Here is a 19,334-nt window from a genome sequence, read left to right as displayed (position 1 = left end):
GGCCAGGTCTTGGTAGATTTGCAGTGGTCTGATACTCCTTCCATTTCAATATTATCGCTTGCACAGTGCTCCTTGGGATGCAAATCCGGCTTTAAATTTCTCCACAACAGTATCTCGGACCTGCCTGGTGTGTTCCTTGTTCTTCATGATGCTCTCTGCGCTTTTAACGGACCTCTGAGACTATCACAGTGCAGGTGCATTTATACGGAGACTTGATTACACACAGGTGGATTGTATTTATCATCATTAGTCATTTAGGTCAACATTGGATCATTCAGAGATCCTCACTGAACTTCTGGAGAGAGTTTTCTGCACTGAAAGTGAAGGGGCTGAATAATTTTGCACGCCCAATTTTTCCGTTTTTGATTTGTTAAAAAAGTTTGAAATATCCAATAAATGTCGTTCCACTTCATGATTGTGTCCCACTTATTGTTGATTCTTCACAAAAAAATACAGTTTTATATCTTTATGTTTGAAGCCTGAAATGTGGCAAAAGGTCGCAAAGTTCAAGGGGGCCAAATACTTTCGCAAGGCACTGTAGGTAGGTGATGTCCCATTATTCACTGACATGTTTCTCAAATATGATAGAGACTAACCTCCCGCCACCCTCCAGACAAACATAGTAGTCCAATGATATTAAAATGACCTTATCAAGTTGTAGGCCTATAATATAGCATATGGCAGGACATCTGGGCTTTGTAATGTGAAAACAAATACAGGACAAAGCCCAGATGTCCTGCCAACAGAAATGTTTGCAGTTTAGAAAATAAATATGAAGTAAAGCAATATACAGAGTTGAAAAAGATCATTTTTATTAGATCCGTGCCACACACACTAGTGAAAAATAATGCTCCTACAAAAAAATTCTACTTTTCCTCACAATATTCATAAATAAAATAACTTCAAGTACTCTGACTCAGGTACAAAACACTGCTCAAGATGCCACCAGTAGGCAAAACAGTGGTTATTACCAGGGTTGGGATCAATTCCATTTCAAGTCCAGTCAATTTAGAAAGGAAACCAAATTCTAATTCCAAATTTTCCTCATTGAAGAGAATTGGAATTTCAGTGTACTTCCTGATATTGAATGGAATTTAAAAATGGAATTTAACCAGGAATACCCTGGTTATTAAAAAAATGTTCCAGTGTCCTTGGGTCTGTGGCAAGGCAAGGCAAATAGAGACAAATGCTTTAATGAAAGGTACTGTGCATCACAATGCATTCTATACTGATGATAGGATGATGTCAGAAATCGAGGCCCACGAGGGTTGACATTTCATATACTGGCGCGCGCACACACACACACACACACACACACACACACACGAAGGGATACAAAACCAAAGGATTGAAATAATATCCTCCACAAACTTTTGAGAGGGCAGGCACTACCAAGATTGAGGAGACCACAGTGTTTGCAGAGGATATACGGTACAGGCAATATACATGTATTCATCACTTTTAAGACTGAAATTAAACACTACAATCATTCTAAGGCATAAACAATATCAGGTGTCTTGTAACAGTACTGTATGCACACATCATACATTTTACCATCAAGACTTAATATTAACATTAATGAACAGTATATACACAGATGTGCCATTGTTGCCTCACTGTCTAGGTTATGTTAGCGATGCAAACATACATTGAAACGCAGCATTACAGTATTACCGTCATGAATCTTGTGGCGCCCTGGAGGCACAGAGCAGTGTAAACAATTCTTCTTTTTTTTTCTTGGCTTTTGTTTTATGTTCGCAAAACATTCCGTAAGATTTGTTGTTGTTTTAAAGCAGTTTTCTTCCTTTTCTTAGAAAATGAAGACCATTTCCACTGATAAATAATTGGCAAAATGAAATACATTCACTGTAAAATAATATGTACAGTTAGTTGGAAAGCTTTTGTTCCCAGTTACAGCTCTGTTGGTGGTGGATTCTTCTAGGAAATGGTATTGCACTTTAAAAACACCCACCCCTTTTGTCTGAAACTCTTTGGGTGCATTTCCTTGCTCTTACACAACTAGTATTGTACATCAGTGAAGTCAATACGTAGCATTACAATTGTAAATGAATGAAGATTCCCTGGTTGCTGACAGAGAGACTTGAACATTAGGTCTTGAAGACAGTCTTCAGACCAATACTGTCACTCCTGCTTGTGAGTGTAAAGTGGTTACTGCTGGTCCCATACAGTATAGTGAGGATAAAGTAGTACAAACTAGCCTAGTTGGTTTGTTTTAACAGCTCAGTCCATCTCTTCTGAAAAAAACTCCTCATGTTGTGTCCTGCTCGCCCAATGTCCGAATTATCTTCGTTGAACTTTTCACAGTTATCAAAAACCAAGTTGACGTCGATGATAAACGTCTCGAGGTTCAAGTACCTGTAAATTGAGACGCATATGGCATTTCAATTACGACATTTCTGAGACACAATCCCGCAGGGGAAAACAATGTGAACAAAAGCATGAAAAGGAAAGGAATAATCTTTGCAAATGTTTACGTATCAAACAGGTATCAGATTTAAATGAGACACATTGTATGCAAATAGTTTTTCATGCTAATGGTACGGTACATACTGGCTGTTAACGAGTTTCTCTCGGATAGTGGAGAAGTCCATGGGTTTCCTGATGACTTTCTTGTAGCCGGGGACAGATTTGGGGTTGACAGGGTTCAGGAAGGGCCAGGCATCCTGGTGAACCTCCAGCTCAGCCAGTAGCACCCTGTGGAGTCAACCAAGAGATGGCCCTCACATAAACTACAGTATGCATGGGGATGCATCAGACACTGCAGCAGCTAGTGCATGTTAGCGTGAGTGCCAGTCTGTTTGTGCTATCATGCCAACTCCCTGTCACCCGTTGTCATGTTTCGCTTGACAATGACGGCAATTGAGTCGGCAAGAGCACAAACAGATGTGGGACCAGCGTAAGTGTCGCCCGTGTCACTTCCGGGGTTTATAGTATTATAATAAGGCTGAACCCCCAGTCATAATGTACCTGCACAAGTTCAGATCCTTATCGTCGTCTCTGGCCGACGTGGCCGTCTTAGCCTTCTTCCCACAGACAGGACTAGTACTGTCCTGCTTGGACTGGTTTGTGGCTGGGCTCTCCTCTCCTAGGCTCTTCCTCTTTTTGGGCTCTTTGCTCCATTTCTTTGGAGTGCTGCTGCTGGTGCTGGCAGCATCGTCCTCGGAGACCTCTGCGCTGGCTACGGACGATAGCTTCCTGCTCCGTTTTACCTCGGTGCTTCTCTTCCCTCCTCCGGCTGCTCCCGCTCGGCTCTGCTGCTTCTTCTTCTTCTCGGGGGATTGACCGCTCGCCTGAATGACACAAAATATGCTGAGTGGAGGCGTCTTGCATTCCCCGAGGATCACACTTCTCGCTGTGAATTGAATGAATTGGACTTTGGGATTTTGGTGTATGTATTCCCACTTCGTTTAGGAGTTTTTGGGAGTAGGATAAACACTTGCGATAAGATGTCGCATTTTGAAGGGGGCACCTCGTGTTGAAGTACTTAAACGCCTACGGTAAGTTTTGTTACACTGGAAGCCTGAGGTTGGATAAATTCCTACATTAAGGAGCACCTCTATTTTCTCCGTTCTGTGAATTGTAAGTAGGGCTACCTGCAACTGAAGGCTAAAGTTACTGTACCTTCGATATGCAAGCAGGACAAAACCAGTCACCGTCAGGTATTGTGGTGATCTTGGGTTTATGGCAGTACGTGTGGCAGCCTTTGTCACAGCCATCACAGAGTAAGAGCAGTTCCTCATTATCTCCCTTTCGACACAACTGGCAGTACTGCAGAGTAACACACCAGCATGCACTGTCAAACCGGGTGCTCTCTGAGGAAATGCTTCACATTTAGGGCAACATTTCCCCCTCGCAAAAAACAAACAACTGTCCTATGAACTAACACATTCTAAATAACACCAGGATTTCCTTCAAATAAAAGACATGTCAAGTTTGACAGGAATAAAAGGACAGGCTGCTGGTAGTACAGAACGCTGTTACTGTAAACAGAGCTGTTGCATTGTGTGTGGCATGCCTCTTATGTATCACACTGTAACTATACTGAAAATAAATATGAACGCAACATGTGAAGTGTTGGTACCATGTTTCATGAGCTGAAATAAAAGATGCCAGAAATGTTCCCATAACCTCAAAAAGTATATTTCTCTAAACTTTTGTGCACAAATTTGTTAACATCCGTGTTAGTGAGCATTTGAGCCTGTCAAGAAGCTGATAAAACAGCATGAACATTACCCAGATGCACCTTGTGCTGGGGACAATAAAAGGCAACTAAAATGTGTAGTTGTGTCACACATCACAATGCCACAGATATTTCAATTTGAGGGAGCATGCAATTGGCATGCTGACTGCAGGAATGTCCACCAGAGCTGTTGCCAGAGATTCAATGTTAATTTCTCTACCATAAGCTGCCTCCAACATCGTTTTAGAGAATTTAATTTGGAGGGGGGTCTGAGGTTTGTAATAAAGGTAATAAGGTCTGTAATAAAGCCCTTTTGCTGCGAAAAACTAAATTCTGATTGGCTGGGCCTGGCTCCCCAGTGGGTGGGCCAATGCCCTCCCAGGCACACCCCATGGCTGTGCCCCTGCACAGTCAGTTGAAATCCATAGATTAGGGCTGATTTCCTTATATGAACTGTAACTCAGCAAAATCTTTGGAATTGCTGCATGTTGCGTTTATATTTATGTTCAGTATAAATCTCTGGTTAAACTTAAGTTCCTCCTGACAAAAAGCTTAAGAAAAATCTGATTCTAATTTCATTTACAGTGCGTTAATTTACAGTGCAAGGTGCCTTTGCGAGAGGAAAATGTAGCTCAAAGCCTTTTAGAGAAGCTCTCGGAGACATTAACAGACAGACAGTCGTACCACTTTCATGATGGATCTCTCCCATGCGATGGACTTCTGGAGCTGCTGGACACAGAGAGCCAGCTGGGCAGCGCTGCGGACCTCGCCCACGGCCTTGCGCCACACCTTCATGCCCGGGGCCAGCCCCTCTTCCCCTCTGAGACAGGAAAAGGCACCATGGTCAGAGAACCAGCCACTCACATCATCACATAGAACAGTCAATGACAAGAATCAAGCTCACCAACCAACAGCAGTGCACAGAAAGCCAGACGAGTGCAAGAGTGTTTGGTTAGAGCAGCCAGTTTTAAGAGATACTGTACAAGACTCCACCTGGTGACTGACATGCCTCATAGTTCCATTCAGGAAGTCTGTGTGCAAACTGCCGTAGTGAGACAATGAGCTAACATAGAACCATGATTACCAGTGTTATGCACCATGCAGAGCCACAGTACAGACCGGCTTCCAAAGAGACGGATACAACCACTTATGAGACATCACAAAAGAACCAAAACCACGATGCACACAGTAGCAACGAGAGAAGAGGAAGAAACAGGTACCGAAGACACCGAAAATAACGAAATAGGCTCCAGTGAAGCAGAGGGAAGCACAAAGTAGTGTTCAAAATGGGAATCTGGATGGACCTACCCTTCACCATCAACATTATGGGATGGTGCGGGAGCAGGGACAGTGACCGTACCCAGCACATTATCCAGTTTGACCTGAACGGTGGTACTTAAGGGGCTCTTCAGGTACCTTCGCTCGATGTTCCTCTCCAGCTCAGCCAGACGTGTTACGGCTATATCTAGCGGGTTGTTGACGTGCCGCACTAGGCTGTTGTTGCCACTGGCCCTCTCCTTGTCCCCTGCAGGCCGCTCCTCCCCGGCTGGAAGCAGCTTAGCAATGGGCTTGTGTTCATGGTAGACCAGGTCCCCTCGCTCTGACTGGGGCTCCGCATACATCCAACTCTGGGAGGAGATGACAAAAACGACAGTGGTGAAATCAAAAGCTTTCGTTTGCGTTGTATGTGAAATACAGTATATTCAGCAGTGTCTTTCTTCATTGCCGACTGGCTCCTTCTCCACTACGTACCGCCAGGCTCCAGTATAGATACAGTGCTATAGATACAGAGTAGAAGAGCTTTACTCTACCTTGACCTGGAGGCTGGCCGAGGTGACCTTCCTCTCCAGCTCCTCCACCTGCTGCAGCACAGCGATGTCCATCTCCATGGCCTGCTCCTCCACACACCAGCTCTCCACAGTCTCCTCGCTCACCCCATTCTCCTCCAGCTCAGACTCATTAATCACCACCACTGGAGAGAGGGAGGAATCAACTCACATTTCCCCCCCCACTAAAACTAAGTTTACTACAATTATTATTGTACCTTAGTATGTACTGTGAAGTTTTGGAAGGATATTTTCTAACATAGGGAGACGACATGACTGTCTCCCTATGTTAGAAAATATCCTTCCAAAACTTCACAGTACATACTAAGGTACAATAATAATTGTAGTAAACTTAGTTTTAGTGGGGGGGGAAATGTGAGTTGATTCCTCCCTCTCTCCAGTGGTCTCATTGTATGTGCCTAGCTCTGTAGAAGAACTAATAGCTAGAACTTAATGCGTGCAGACGATCTTCAGTTTAGAACAGGGATGGGGAACGTTTATGGGGGTGGGGCCCACAAAAGATCTGAACTCATCATGAGGGGCCGTAGTGTGTACTCCCATCCATACGCACACATGCAGTCAGAGTCGACCCTCGTGGTTTAGGGGCCCTAAGTGACATTCTGCGCCCCCCCCCTCTTAAGAAATAAATGTTTTACAATACATTTCCTGCAATTCTACACATTTTGCCATGGGGTGTAGAGAAAATGTTGCAGTTTAAAGCACTTTTGCTGCAGTTCGACACATTTTACCATGCGCGGAGAGAAGATATTTATTTATTCTTATTTACAACCACATTTTGAAATTGCACCTCATGTATTCTACTACTCTAACAGTAACTTGAGGGGGTCGCGGGCCGTGGCCCGCCAGTTGCCCATCCCCGGTCAGAACATAATTGGCATCAAAGCTACACAATGAATATTCAAAGCTGTCAGACAGCATCATTCAACCACGCCAACGTGGTGTAAATGATGGTAACCCAAAGGACTGGTGGTAAAGACCATGTTAACTCTGACTGACATGATGCATCTAAACAATCCACTCTCTCCCTGCAGTGGGTTGACATTTCCGTGTAACAAGGGGACATTTTAAGCAGAGGTCATGTTGCCTACCACATCAGTAAAGGTCAGATTTAAAAAGTCACAAGATATATTGGATGTCTATGGATGCGTCTGTAGTGGCACCCTATTTCCTATATAGTGCACTACTTTTGACCAGAGCCATATGGGCCCAGTTAATTAGGGACACCACACCGTTCACGATAATTGTTTGCTCCTACAGACAGTGTGGCCGTGGCTTTCTATATAAAGCAGACAGGCATCGAGGCATTCAGTTACTGTTCGATTGAACATTAGAATGGGCAAACAGAGTGACCCAAGCGACTGAGCGTGGTATGATAGTCGGTGCGGATGAGCTATTGCAGCAGACGACCACACCGGGTTCCACTCCTATCAGCTAAAAATGGGCACGCGATCACCCACACTGGACAATTGAGGAGTGGAAAAACATTGTCTGGTCCGACGAATCCCGGTTCCTGTTGCGTCATGCTGATGGCAGAGTCAGGATTTGGCGTAAGCAGCATGAGTCCATGGCCCCATCCTACCTGGTGTCAACGGTACAGGCTGGTGGCGGTGGTGTAATGCTGTGGGGAATGTTTTCCTTGCATATGTTACGTCCCTTGATACCAATTGAGCAATGTTTCCATGCCCCAAAGAATTCAGGCTGTTATGGAGGCAGAGGGGTCCGACCCGGTACCATATAAACTGGCCACTATAGGGAATAGAGTTCTATTTATTCTATTTTATCGAGCCTGCCCGAGAAGATCTAGAGAACAAGGGGATCCACTCACCATCTCTGTTCTTGGCGCAGGCCTGGGCAATGTACTCCATATGTTTCTGGATCTGTTTCTGCAGGGCTTTCTCTCTGATACCTCTGCTGTGCAAGGCCTTGACCAGGCTCCTCAACTCCTCCATGTCTGCCACTCTCCACCAGCCTGACAGCATCTCTACATGAACACACCACCATGTCAGTAAAGGACAAACCAGAACGTGCTGACTAACATATAAAAGCAGCGGGTGGCTGTTCTATCGGCCATCATTTTAGGTTTATTTCCAGGCAATTTCTTTTCAATAAAAAGAGAGCTAGCTATATATACACACACACACGTAATAAAATGTGGAAATTCATTGCAGCCACTTCAAATCCTACTCAGCGCTTGAATGTGTTGTGTCATTCTAGTCTCCCCATCTTTCCTAGCAGCAGAGGGAAGTGTGCCATGCTTACCCTCTGGGATGGGCAGTGGGTCGGGGTAGTCTTGGGTCTTGGCCATCTCCACCACAGTGGGGGGCTTCTCTCCGGCAGGGACTGGCCACTTACTCTTGCTGCTGGAGAGGCTGGATGCTGCCAGGAAGGGGTTGCCATTACCTTCCACATGGTGGTAGGCAGCGCTCAACATGGAGGGTGGAAGAGGACTGGCAGAGAAGGGCAGGGTGGTGCTCATCATGCCACCGGGCCAGCCACAGAATGGCAGACCCATCATATGGACCCCCGACTTCACCTGCTGGGAGGACGGAGGAGGTCATGAAGAAGAATACTCACACAGTGGTGAGCAAGAATGTTATGCAGCAGACCTTAGTTCCCTGACAACTAGCACAAATGCGGTCTATAAACCTATAATAAAGCATCGTAGACTCAGACTGAATTGGCAAAACGTCAAAAGACGACCTGACAGTAGCAATATGTCTTGGTCGTATTCCACACCATGTTAACATTAATCCTAGATGATCAGCGATGGAGATAACATGCACCTACCTGGAGAGCTGATAAAGAGAAGTTATTGATCCCGGTGGTGGGGTTGCTGGGGCTGGCTGAGGTGGTGGCTGGGGGATTAGGGGACAGGGAGGAGGGGGATTTGGGCCTGGTGGTGGAGGAGGACTGGGGGGAGAAGGCCGGAGGGTTGGTGGTGGAGGACTCGTCACAGGGGGAGCGGGGCAGCAGGCTGAACCAGTGGCCACTGTTCTCCGTCAGCACCCTTAACAGCTGGTCGTTGGGCTGGAGCTGCTGCTGCTGTAGGGAGCTGGAGGACATCTTCCCTGGGCTGCTGTTGCCGCTGAGGTAGGGCGGGCTGAAGAGAGCTGTGGAAGGCTCCGCTTTCACCTCCGGACACAGCGGAGGGGGAGCTGCACAGGGGCTGCTGGGTAGTATAGTCTGAGTAGTGGGGTGGATAGGGGAGGACACAGCGGTGGGGACTTTGACGGGACTACAGCTCTGACTGTGGTTGTCCGAATCCGGGGACATCTTGGCCACCTCCAGGAGTTTGCTGAGTTTGGAGAAGGAGCCGGGCTTCTGGAGGAAGATGTTAAGGGAGTGTTTGTCTGGCGAGGCCATGTCCCCGTCAGTGCTCCCCTCTAGGCTGGACGCCCCTGGCCTCCCCTCCACCTCTGGCCTCCTTTCCACCTCCTCCTCCGCCACGTGGACCAGCTCTGTGCTCCTCAGTCTCTCCCTCTCAAGCTCCTCTGCTCCTGGTAAAGACACTCCTATCAATATCCACAGCATCACAGTAAACCAGATCCCTACATGGTGCATTTACATGGCCATGTGCTTCCTGACTAGACTTAAGCAATCTGAAGGCAGGTCACAGGACAAAGAAGCTTAACTGTGTTAGCCTGAACTATAATGTCGCAACAGTGAGAAAACAAGCGCGGTGCCCGTATCTTATGCCAGTGTTTTGAGTGTTACCTTTGCCAGTCTCCATGCCCTCCACAAAGATGCCCCCACACTGTGGCAGCACCCAGTACCGGCGCTTGTAGCGGTCCTGGCCGAACATCATGGAGCGCAACGAGTGGGACGACTCAAACAGCTTCCGTCTGATCTGACTCTGTTGCTAGAGAGAGAAAGCACAAAGTCTATCAAAACGCCTGTACTGCCCGGAAACTGACCCTCGTAAAAAAAAAAAATAATCATCCCTCTGATCCCATTGGTTATCAAAATCCCTTTACCTTGGTTAATTTGTCGATCTGTTTCTCCAGCTCCTCTACACTGGCTGTCTGGTCCCCGTCATCCTGGATGATAAGATCACATTCAATCGACTCCAGAGGGGAGGCTGACATTTACAACACACAAACAGTGACTTACGCTGTGTCCCAAATTGCACCCTATTGCCTAACGTAGTGCACGACTATTAACCGGGGCCCATGGGGAATAGGTTGCAATTTTGGACACAGCCATCGTCATTTGGGTCAGCGGATAGGTCCTGTGGAAAGGTGACGGAACCAACCTCCTCCTCGCAGGTTTCCACTTTCTTCCCTTTCTTCCCTCTCTCCTCCTCCTCCTCCTCGTCATCTTCATCCCCCTGGTCCTCGCTATCCTCGTCATCATCCTCGTCCTCCTCGCTGTCCCCTCCTTTCCTCTTGCGCTTGCGCCCGGGGTTGGGTGTACCCAGGGACAGTGTCTCCTCTCCTCCCACACCGCTGTCCCTCTTCCCAGTCTTCTTGGCATGGATGGTCCTCAGCCTGGAACAAGACAACGAGCAGGAGGGTGTGTGAGACAAATGTTTTCCTAAGCTACTATATTAAAAAATGTGAAAAGCTTAAAGGACGGAACACATTCAAATCAACATCTATTGAACATGTTGTCATTATACACTTTACAAAAGAAATATTCTATTTCAATTGTTTTTACTCTTCACTGGAGACCATTGTATCCCATTAGTTAATACAGGTCCATTATTGCATGTAAACACGGCCCTCTGTTGAGTGTTCCTTCAGATGACGCGGGAACTCACTTGCGAAGCGTGCCCTCAATGACCCACTTGTCCCTTCTCAGGTTGGTCATGTGATCGATGTTCTTGTCGATCTCGCTGTGAAGAAGCACCGATTTCAGTCAAGTCAGCCATGATTAAAATCATGCTAATATTAAATAACTTTCCAAAGTGAGGAGAGGTGAGGTAAGGCTTTGGTGGCAGTTTTACTCGAGCAACAGGGCTGTATTTCAAAGCATTGCAACTTCTGTCACATGCGTTTAACTCCGATACAGGCAGTCACTTGAAAAGGGTTTCAGGTTTGACGCAATACAATGAAACGCTCCATGACAACACAGCTCTTTCTTTTGATATTGGTAGTAGAACATTAAAAATGCAAGTCCCAATGAATAAAACAGGAGTACATGCAGCAAAACCAGCACAAATATAAATACAAATTAAAAACACAGAGCAAAACATGCATCAATCCGTTTAATAAGTCTGTGCTCAGAATAACCTAATCATTTTCGTATGGAGCTTGAACAACAAAATCAATAAATGAGTTCAAGCCTAAAGCACTTCATTTAACTTGTCATTTCATCTTTTGTCTAAATAACAGAACTGATCAGTGTGGTGATCTAGATCGCAGGCCAGACTGCTGCGACTAGCGTTCGGAGTACTCTCACCTGACCACACTCTTACTGCAGGACAGCTCGTTGACAAGGAAGGCCAGGACGGAGGCCTTCTGTGCGGGGGTGTGGGCTTGGAAGGCCTTGGTCTTCAGACTGGCGGTAACCTCCCCCAGCTCGGTCTGCAGCTCGGTCTCGCCACAGTGAGCCTCCATGTAGATCTGTAGCGCCTCCGACACGTTGTCCTGGTTAATGCCCACGTTGGCCAGGTGGTCCCCCAGGGCTGTCTTGGTCTGGGGGGGGGGGGGTATATATGTAGATATCAGAGAGAGGGATACTGCAGAGATGGTGAGCAGCGGAACGGGGGATCGAACCGCTGTACTACCACTACTAGACCAGCCCCTGGCACAGTTAGAGGGTACTACATGCTTCTCTTTTCAGGCATACATTTTCCCTAAATGTCGCCCGAGGCTCCATAATAGGCGACAGTCAGCTGGGTTCCTTGAAGAAATCATGGCAAGCCACATAAAAGCGTGACTAAGCCCTGTAGATTAGCAGAGAGAGAAATTGCTTTGGGAATGAATTCTACATTTGGGGGTTCTAACTGTGGAAGCTGTATTAAGAGCTACAAAAACAGATAAGCCCCTTCATTTAGCCTCACAGAGCCAGAGATATTGATAATGCCCCACTTGTGTGTTCTGATTAGAGTAGGGCTTCTCGTCTTTAGTTCTGCAGTGTTGTGAGCCCTCTGAGCTGTGGTTACTGAATACAGCACCGTGTATGAAGACAGATTTGAATATACTGTACAGCTGCTGCGTGGATGTGCCTTTCAGTGTGTCTGAATGTGCGATAAGAATGCATGTGTATATGTCTATGCTGTGATTGCTCTCACCCGGTGTCCTGGGGGCAGTCCTGGGTCACACACCACAGCAGAGAGCATGCGTACCAGCAGGTCCTGGACCTGTCCCATGCTGTCTCCCAGGTTGAGCAGGCCCTCCTGCAGCACACTCAGGTTGGGAACATGGGCGTTCACGTCAAAGCCCAGCACCTTCCCAAAGCTCCGCAGGAACTGCATCACCATCAGGCAGTCAGAGAAGCTGCTTCCCGGTAGAAACAGGCCGGGAATACGGGATAACTCCGGGAGGAGCTGGGAAAATATTAAAATGACACATACATCTAACTACAGTAGTGTGAATGAAGTGCACCGGTTGTTATTTCAAAATGTCAAAAATAGTGAATTTTACAGAAAATTCTTGAGACAAAACCAACTCTGTGACCTTGTGGTTAGAGGGATATTGGAAGGTTGGGAGTTCAATCCCTGGCCAAGTCATACCAAAGACTGTAAAAATGGGACCTGATGCATCTCAGCATTAAGGAGATTGGGGGGGGGGGTAAAGGCCCTGTGATGGACTAGTAATCCTGTCCAGGGGGATGTATTTGTACATCAAGCTGCCTCACGCTACAGAAACAGGAGATTGTCTCCTAGAGCAGGAGACGATCTGGCTCACACAAGCTAAGGCTTATTCAAGGCTACTGACTAAAGAAAAAACGGGGGGGCTTTCAATGCTGCAAATTGCGCTCGACTCGTACGGCGTGAGGTTTAGTGAGAGCCCTATGGAGAGAGAGTGTGTTGACGTGATGTGTGATATACAGTAGAGTAGAAAGTGGACCCTCCTGGAGCTGGTTATCCAGGGGGTTTCAGTGCTCTGTCTGTCTGGTGGAAATCCGGAGGCAGCGCCACCACACCGAAATCCTCTAGTCAAGTGTCATGACACTAGCAGCCACTTGATGGCAGTATTCTAACCTGTCTGTGCTCAAGTCACCTTCGTGTAATCCAATATGGATTATCCTGTAAAGTCATCAGTAAAATGAGGCTTGTAGCAGAGACGTAGCCAGAGGCAAAGCCATGCATACGTGTATTTTATGCTTTAAAAGCACTGGTGTAATCCATAAGACGATCAACATACGTAATCAAATAACAGACAAATGTGTGATTAAATGTGGGCAACATGAGCAATTTCTGGGTATGATATCAAAGTCTTAATACAAATTCGCCCTCCAGATCTCCCTTTCAACTGGGGAACTAAATGGTGATCGCCTATGTGTAGTGAATACCTTGTGATCTGCTAAGCACATGTCTTCATTTGGCTTCTTCAGCTCCTTGGCAATTTCCAGTTCCAGTCTTCTAAGCTCCAATTTCCGCTCCTTGTTTAACCGTTTCTCATCCTTCTTCTCCTGCTTTAAGCGCTCCCGCTCCTAAAGGTCCAAATTACAGACCAAGTTAACAGTGCATGCTATTGGCACCATGCAGACAATCGTGTTAGGGATTATGCCGTTACAATTCAGCCCAACACTAGGCCTTCCCTTGCTTTATAAATTGCCACACTTTCACAGCAGATTTCTTGGGGCCCGATTCTCGCTTTTATTCACACTCCATATAGTTCAAAAGACGAGTTGAAGGAGGAACTGTGGAGAGGAGACCGTTAACCATAAGCCTGCTGTAACAACTAGACGGAGAAGTGGTCGAGTTGGGAATCACGCACCTCTGCTTTCTTACGGGCGTCCATGGTCTTCATCAGCATCATGTGCTGCCTCCGCCTCTCCCTCTCCTGACAGAATACACACACGCGCGCACACACACACACACACACACACACACACACACACAGCCTCAACACAGAGGGACACTTCATATAGACATCAAACACAACAGCTTACCATGATGATATGTAGGACACACAGACAACAGTAGGACACACAGACAACAGTAGGACACACAGACAACAGATATAAGTACGGCCATCGTTGTGAACATTACAGCGGCGGTTTAGAGGGCAATATAACAACAACCAAAAAGCTAAAGAAGGGTAAAGCAACGGGTATGAGGGCGGTATCAACAGAAAGCGTAAGCTTGAAGTTAAGAGTCGGCTTGAATGCGTTTGAGTATGCTGGCAATAAGGAAAGTGCTGGTAATTCTACCATCGCGTCTAAGAACCGAACAGGCAGCATTGTATTGTACTGTGTTATAAGGTTGCTATGGTTTGTCATTCTTTGTTGACTGGTGAGAAGCTAAACAAAATACCTTCTTATGTCAGAATGCAATTAAGATAATGCCGAAAGCAAGTTACCTCTCACAAATACAGTCATGGATTCAATTGGAGATTGAGGCCTTGTAGTAGGAATTTGTCTTAGGCACATACTGAGGGCACTCCTGTTCAGTATGACATGGGTTTAAATCAATGCTATATTGTCTCTCTTTAGCCTACTGTAACCTATGATAAGTAGAACTGAAATATCAAATATGGAACAACAAAACGATGAATGAAAATGGTTTCGTGAGGTTGGTGATTTAAACTGTGTTAACAAGCAGGAGAAAAACGACGATGGACGGGTCTGTTTGGTCAGGTGGCAAAATGGAAAATTGTAACATACACTACATTGCCTTTTACGACTATTTCAAGCATTTCCATTCACTGGAAAACAAAAACACTGGATGTCAAATCTTTAGGACAATGAGAGTGAGTGTGCATGGCTCCCCTTGATGTAAATCTGAAAGAATCAAGAAAGTCTTGACTACTTGCACAGATATCCGTTTTTTTGAGCCACCAGAGCAAGACATACGCTACGCACTTTGCTCCAAAGCCATGCAGAAGAATGCAGTATGACGGCAGCCGGGGCTACACTGTATGCATTGCTATGACAACCATATCACAACCAATATCACGATGCGGTGGTAGATGTACAAATATAAACATACCCATACCATATCTAGTCTATGCCTCTCCAACTCCTGGGAGAAAGAGTTGGCAAAGTATTACGAAACAGAAATCACAGGCTCATATAAACCAAGTTCATATAAGAAGGAAGAGTGACAAGCTAGGGTCATCAAAACTGAAATTAACAAAGCGATATGGAGAATTAAACAGTGAACTGTCAAGTAGTTCTATGGGAAAAAATGACCCTTTTCTAAAAAGATTCCAATTGAATTGAAAGTGGAAATGGGCTTTGGGCATCATACGGTGCAGGAGAGCGATGCCTACCTGGTGCTTCAAAATGACTGCCTGCTGCCTTCTCATCTCCTTCTCCTTTAAAGGGGAAAAGATAAACAACATTGAAAATCCAAACATACCCCTCATTTCCATCATCAAAAAAAGAAAAGAAAAAAGAAAGCAGCTGACAAACGGATGAGGTTTCTCTGATTTATTCGACAGGAAGTTCAAATCCCTCACTAATCTGATTGACAGACGGGCATAAAGAGCCCGGGCAGGTTGGATCTAATGTGAAATGGAAATGCCATAGCCATTTCTAGACACGCGCAGGAAGCAGAGACAGAATGCACTGTCCTTTATGACACTGATTAACATGGAAAAGGTCTGCTCTGGGTGTCAAGGAGATTTCCCTAAACCCGGAGAAGCAGTCCCTTGGAGGCAATGAGGTGCGAGGAGGAGATTGGGAATCGGGAGGAGAGAGGTTGTATGACTCTAGGCAAACAGTGGGAGGAGGAGTGGGCCACAAATTAATGGTTGATTCTTTTAACAGGACATCTAAACTAACCTTGTTTCGTTTCTCAGCCTCCATTATTTTGGCATTTGCCACTTCTTCCGTCTTTTTCCTTTTAGTCTGTGCATGCAAAACAGGTCTACAGGTCATGCAACAGAACAGCCTCGACAGCTTCAACACTTGGTGCAACAGCACATGTACTATACGTCGATAGGCAGTACATAAATACAGTAGGCAGACAGAAATACACAGATGAAATCCTTTTGAGCTCGTGTATGATTAGGCATAGCGCTTGTTCCTACCAGAGCCTAATTGGGATTTCTCGTCAGGTAGAAGGGCTATAATGTTTCATTGTTTGATGAACTAAAATCAAGACAATTTTCACAAATAACAAACATGCAGGGATAGACACATAAAATCTAGATAGTGTAGTTAGTAGAACCAAAACAAACACTATCAAGGCAGTGATAGTATGTCCAACAAAATGCAATATGCAATATGTCCAACATAGATAGAAGTGCTCAATTCACAGCAGAAAGGGGATGGTATATTTCCCATGTATCCTAAAATTCTTCCGGAAATTTTATTTTACATGAATTTCTTATAATTAATAAAACTAGTCCTACTCACAGCACACACTTGCTGGCAATGTCAAGCATAAAATATTGTAATCATGTGCATTGAGATAATTAATTCCTCCCATTAACACTAAAAAGACAAACTTGTTTTAGTGCTTATAAAATACCAGCAGCATGTCGGAATAAATTAAGCCAAATTTCACTATGTAATTACAAGCAGAGAGGAATCCTGTTAAGAGAGACTTGCCAACCGTGTCAACTGAAATTTGATTTAGTAAAGCTAAAATACTTTGGTGCTTCTATTAGCGCCGTGCATGGAAAATAGCCGTTTCTCCTCCTCGTGCTAAACTGTTAGCGACTATTGTCTTATAGATGCCATTTTGTGTTGAATCCCATCACGGTCTGAGGAGATTTTATTATTCAATGGCACTTTGTGAAAATCCAATTAAGCATGTAATAGGAGACATAACTGGAAAAAGTGCAGCCACATAATTTAGCAAAAGCCATTGGTTGATTTAGAAAACTCCTGCCAACAGCAAAAATGAATTTTTCTGTAAAAACCGATTTGGACCAACCTCTAGAATCTGCTGCGCTCGGAGCTCCTTCTCCATTTGAATTTGCTGAATGCGCTTGATCTTCTCCTGGTTAAAAGATGGGGAGATCAAATGAATTAAATCTATAGTCATGCATGTTGGAACAGGGGGGCTGTATAAGTCGTTTTATGGAGATTAAGACAGTATAGCATCTTGAAGGTTAGCATCTTCCCTTTAAAGAAGATTTCAAAGTATTTAACTCTGCTTGGGATCTTTTCACCCTGGAAGAAAACACTCCTGAATGTCATGCGTGTTTGAAGCCTTCCGATCAAAAACACCTTGTGAACAGATGCATCCGAAAATGTAGCTTTTGTAAATTACATGACAATGGCAACTCCCTACCTGCTGCTTTAAAATCTTCACTCGCTCCTTCTGTTTCCGCTTCTCCTCAGCAGCCATGATTGCTGAGAGAGCGAGAGAGAGCGAGAGCGAGAAAACAGAGATTAGGGTTGTACTGTGTGGGTTATAGTGTACTTGCTGTGTTATGGTAGAGAACAGGATGGCTTTGTCACAAGAGCAGCTTTCACAGAACAAGACTAGTGTACTGTACCTTGTTGTTTCCTGGCTTCCTTGGCTGCTCGTGCCATGGCCTGCTGTTCAAGTTTCCTCATCATCTTGATCTGGGCTGCCTGCCGAGCCATCTCTGCAACAAAAGGAGATCTTTTTTGCATTCATAGTCCTCTAGGTTACAGAAGCTTTACAGAAACCGCCGTGATTTTTGCAAGAACTGAACCCACCTTGAGCTTCCAGTTTGCGTAGAATTTTGGCGTCAGTAGCGCCTGAGATGTCGGCCTTGCCGACGTTGGGGCGTCGGCCCTTTCTGCGCCTGGACCGGGGGCTCTCGTCACCCGTCCTCTGGTGCTCAGGATTGGGGGGACGCCCGCGCCTCCCCTCCATGGCCAGGATCCGAGGAATCACCTCCTCCTCAGTCAACAAGCTCCACTGCAAACCCTTCGGCAGGAGAGGAGAGAGGAGACAGAGGGGAGAGAGAGGAGAGGGGGACAGCCAGTTAGAACCTTCAATATGACAATACTATATATATATATATCTCTATCTATCTATCTATCTATCTATCTATCTATCTATATATATATATATATATATACATACATACATATATACATACATACACACACATCTTCCCCTTGCCTAAACAAACCATTTTCAAGCTTCAATTCATACATCGTGGAGTTCTTCTTACTCAGTTGTTGTTACATGTGCTCTATCTTGCAAACTTGACTGCTGACAAGCAAAACATTTGGGGATTGTATTAACAGTGGACTAAATTAACAGAATACTAAAATATAGTGTCTGAGTGGACTATTCCTTTATCTAGCTATTACTTTGTGCACTTGGCCTTGATATGACAGAGCAATAGAACGTCCTGTGAATGTAACGTTGACACATGACATACAGTACTTTAGGCTACGGGTGACCCTGCTCTGTGGGTGGAGAGAAAACAGTCAATAGATAGATTAAACAGTCACCTGGGGTCCTTCTCTGGCTTCATAGAAGTCGCCAACCCTTATTTTTGCACTGAAGCTAAAATTATCGCGTGTGATGTCACTTATTCCATTTCTGGACAGATACTACAAAGAAGAACATAAATGAGGCCTTGGTGAGACAGACGATCAGTGTTAAGTTACAGCAACTTCAAAATGGTTTTGGATGTAAATTATGTTTCCTGAACAAAATCTGGAGACAATGAAAAGTGTTAAAAAAAAACTCAACAATGAATATATTATTAAATAACAAATTGTATTTAATAAAATGTATATTTTAAATACTTTAAATTGTATTTGATATGTATTAAATGATACACCTATAAGGATGGATAGAAGAGAGAAAAGACCGGTATAGTAGAGAGGAAGTTCGTGACCTGTGAGGTAAGGTCTTACCTTCATGACATCAGGGTACTGCCGGATCTTCTTCCCACACGGAGCGTAGTACGCCACATCTCCCTGCAGACGGCCTGTCTCATTATGTATACGTGTCTCTCTCTGCCACCTAACATGGAGGGAGGTTTCAGTAATCTATGCACCAGAACACACTCACATTCATTGGTTGGAGATGGCAATACAGTGCAGGACCCATAAATCATTGCAATCACGTACAACACTGTCAAGTTTTGTTAAGCAGTAAAAGACGAGAGACAAGTGCTGTATAAATTGTACTGTAGTGTATCTTTGAAAGGTCCATGTATGGAAACTTGAACAGTTATTTGTTTTGTGCTACCACCTTTTACAGTATATTTTCATTTGACATAATCCTC

At 45.1% G+C, this 19,334-nt stretch overlaps 1 protein-coding gene across 1 annotated transcript in view; it reads right to left on the bottom strand.

The window, feature by feature from the left end:
• Positions 1-790: 790 nt before the first annotated feature.
• Positions 791-19,334, bottom strand: part of LOC139380322 (bromodomain adjacent to zinc finger domain protein 2B-like) — an 85,890-nt gene continuing 67,346 nt past the window's right edge. The window contains exons 12-37 of the mRNA XM_071122920.1: positions 18,961-19,069; positions 18,550-18,651; positions 17,800-18,013; positions 17,613-17,705; positions 17,405-17,466; positions 17,045-17,110; positions 15,946-16,011; positions 15,432-15,476; positions 15,155-15,181; positions 13,935-14,000; positions 13,507-13,647; positions 12,284-12,538; positions 11,449-11,684; positions 10,808-10,882; positions 10,301-10,535; positions 10,023-10,085; positions 9,763-9,907; positions 8,836-9,545; positions 8,308-8,584; positions 7,874-8,029; positions 6,013-6,173; positions 5,510-5,829; positions 4,886-5,021; positions 2,989-3,311; positions 2,572-2,715; positions 791-2,376 (exon numbers count right to left, since the gene is read on the bottom strand). Of these exons, the coding sequence (XP_070979021.1) occupies positions 2,220-2,376; positions 2,572-2,715; positions 2,989-3,311; positions 4,886-5,021; positions 5,510-5,829; positions 6,013-6,173; positions 7,874-8,029; positions 8,308-8,584; positions 8,836-9,545; positions 9,763-9,907; positions 10,023-10,085; positions 10,301-10,535; positions 10,808-10,882; positions 11,449-11,684; positions 12,284-12,538; positions 13,507-13,647; positions 13,935-14,000; positions 15,155-15,181; positions 15,432-15,476; positions 15,946-16,011; positions 17,045-17,110; positions 17,405-17,466; positions 17,613-17,705; positions 17,800-18,013; positions 18,550-18,651; positions 18,961-19,069 (4,384 nt within the window). The 3' untranslated portion in view covers positions 791-2,219. The remainder of the gene's footprint in view (positions 2,377-2,571; positions 2,716-2,988; positions 3,312-4,885; positions 5,022-5,509; positions 5,830-6,012; positions 6,174-7,873; positions 8,030-8,307; positions 8,585-8,835; positions 9,546-9,762; positions 9,908-10,022; positions 10,086-10,300; positions 10,536-10,807; positions 10,883-11,448; positions 11,685-12,283; positions 12,539-13,506; positions 13,648-13,934; positions 14,001-15,154; positions 15,182-15,431; positions 15,477-15,945; positions 16,012-17,044; positions 17,111-17,404; positions 17,467-17,612; positions 17,706-17,799; positions 18,014-18,549; positions 18,652-18,960; positions 19,070-19,334) is intronic.

This window comes from Oncorhynchus clarkii, chromosome 22 (assembly GCF_045791955.1).
Source record: "Oncorhynchus clarkii lewisi isolate Uvic-CL-2024 chromosome 22, UVic_Ocla_1.0, whole genome shotgun sequence".
Lineage (NCBI taxonomy): Eukaryota > Metazoa > Chordata > Actinopteri > Salmoniformes > Salmonidae > Oncorhynchus > Oncorhynchus clarkii.
The sequence above is the reverse complement of the archived record's forward strand: the minus strand, read 5'-3'. Positions and strand labels throughout refer to the sequence as shown.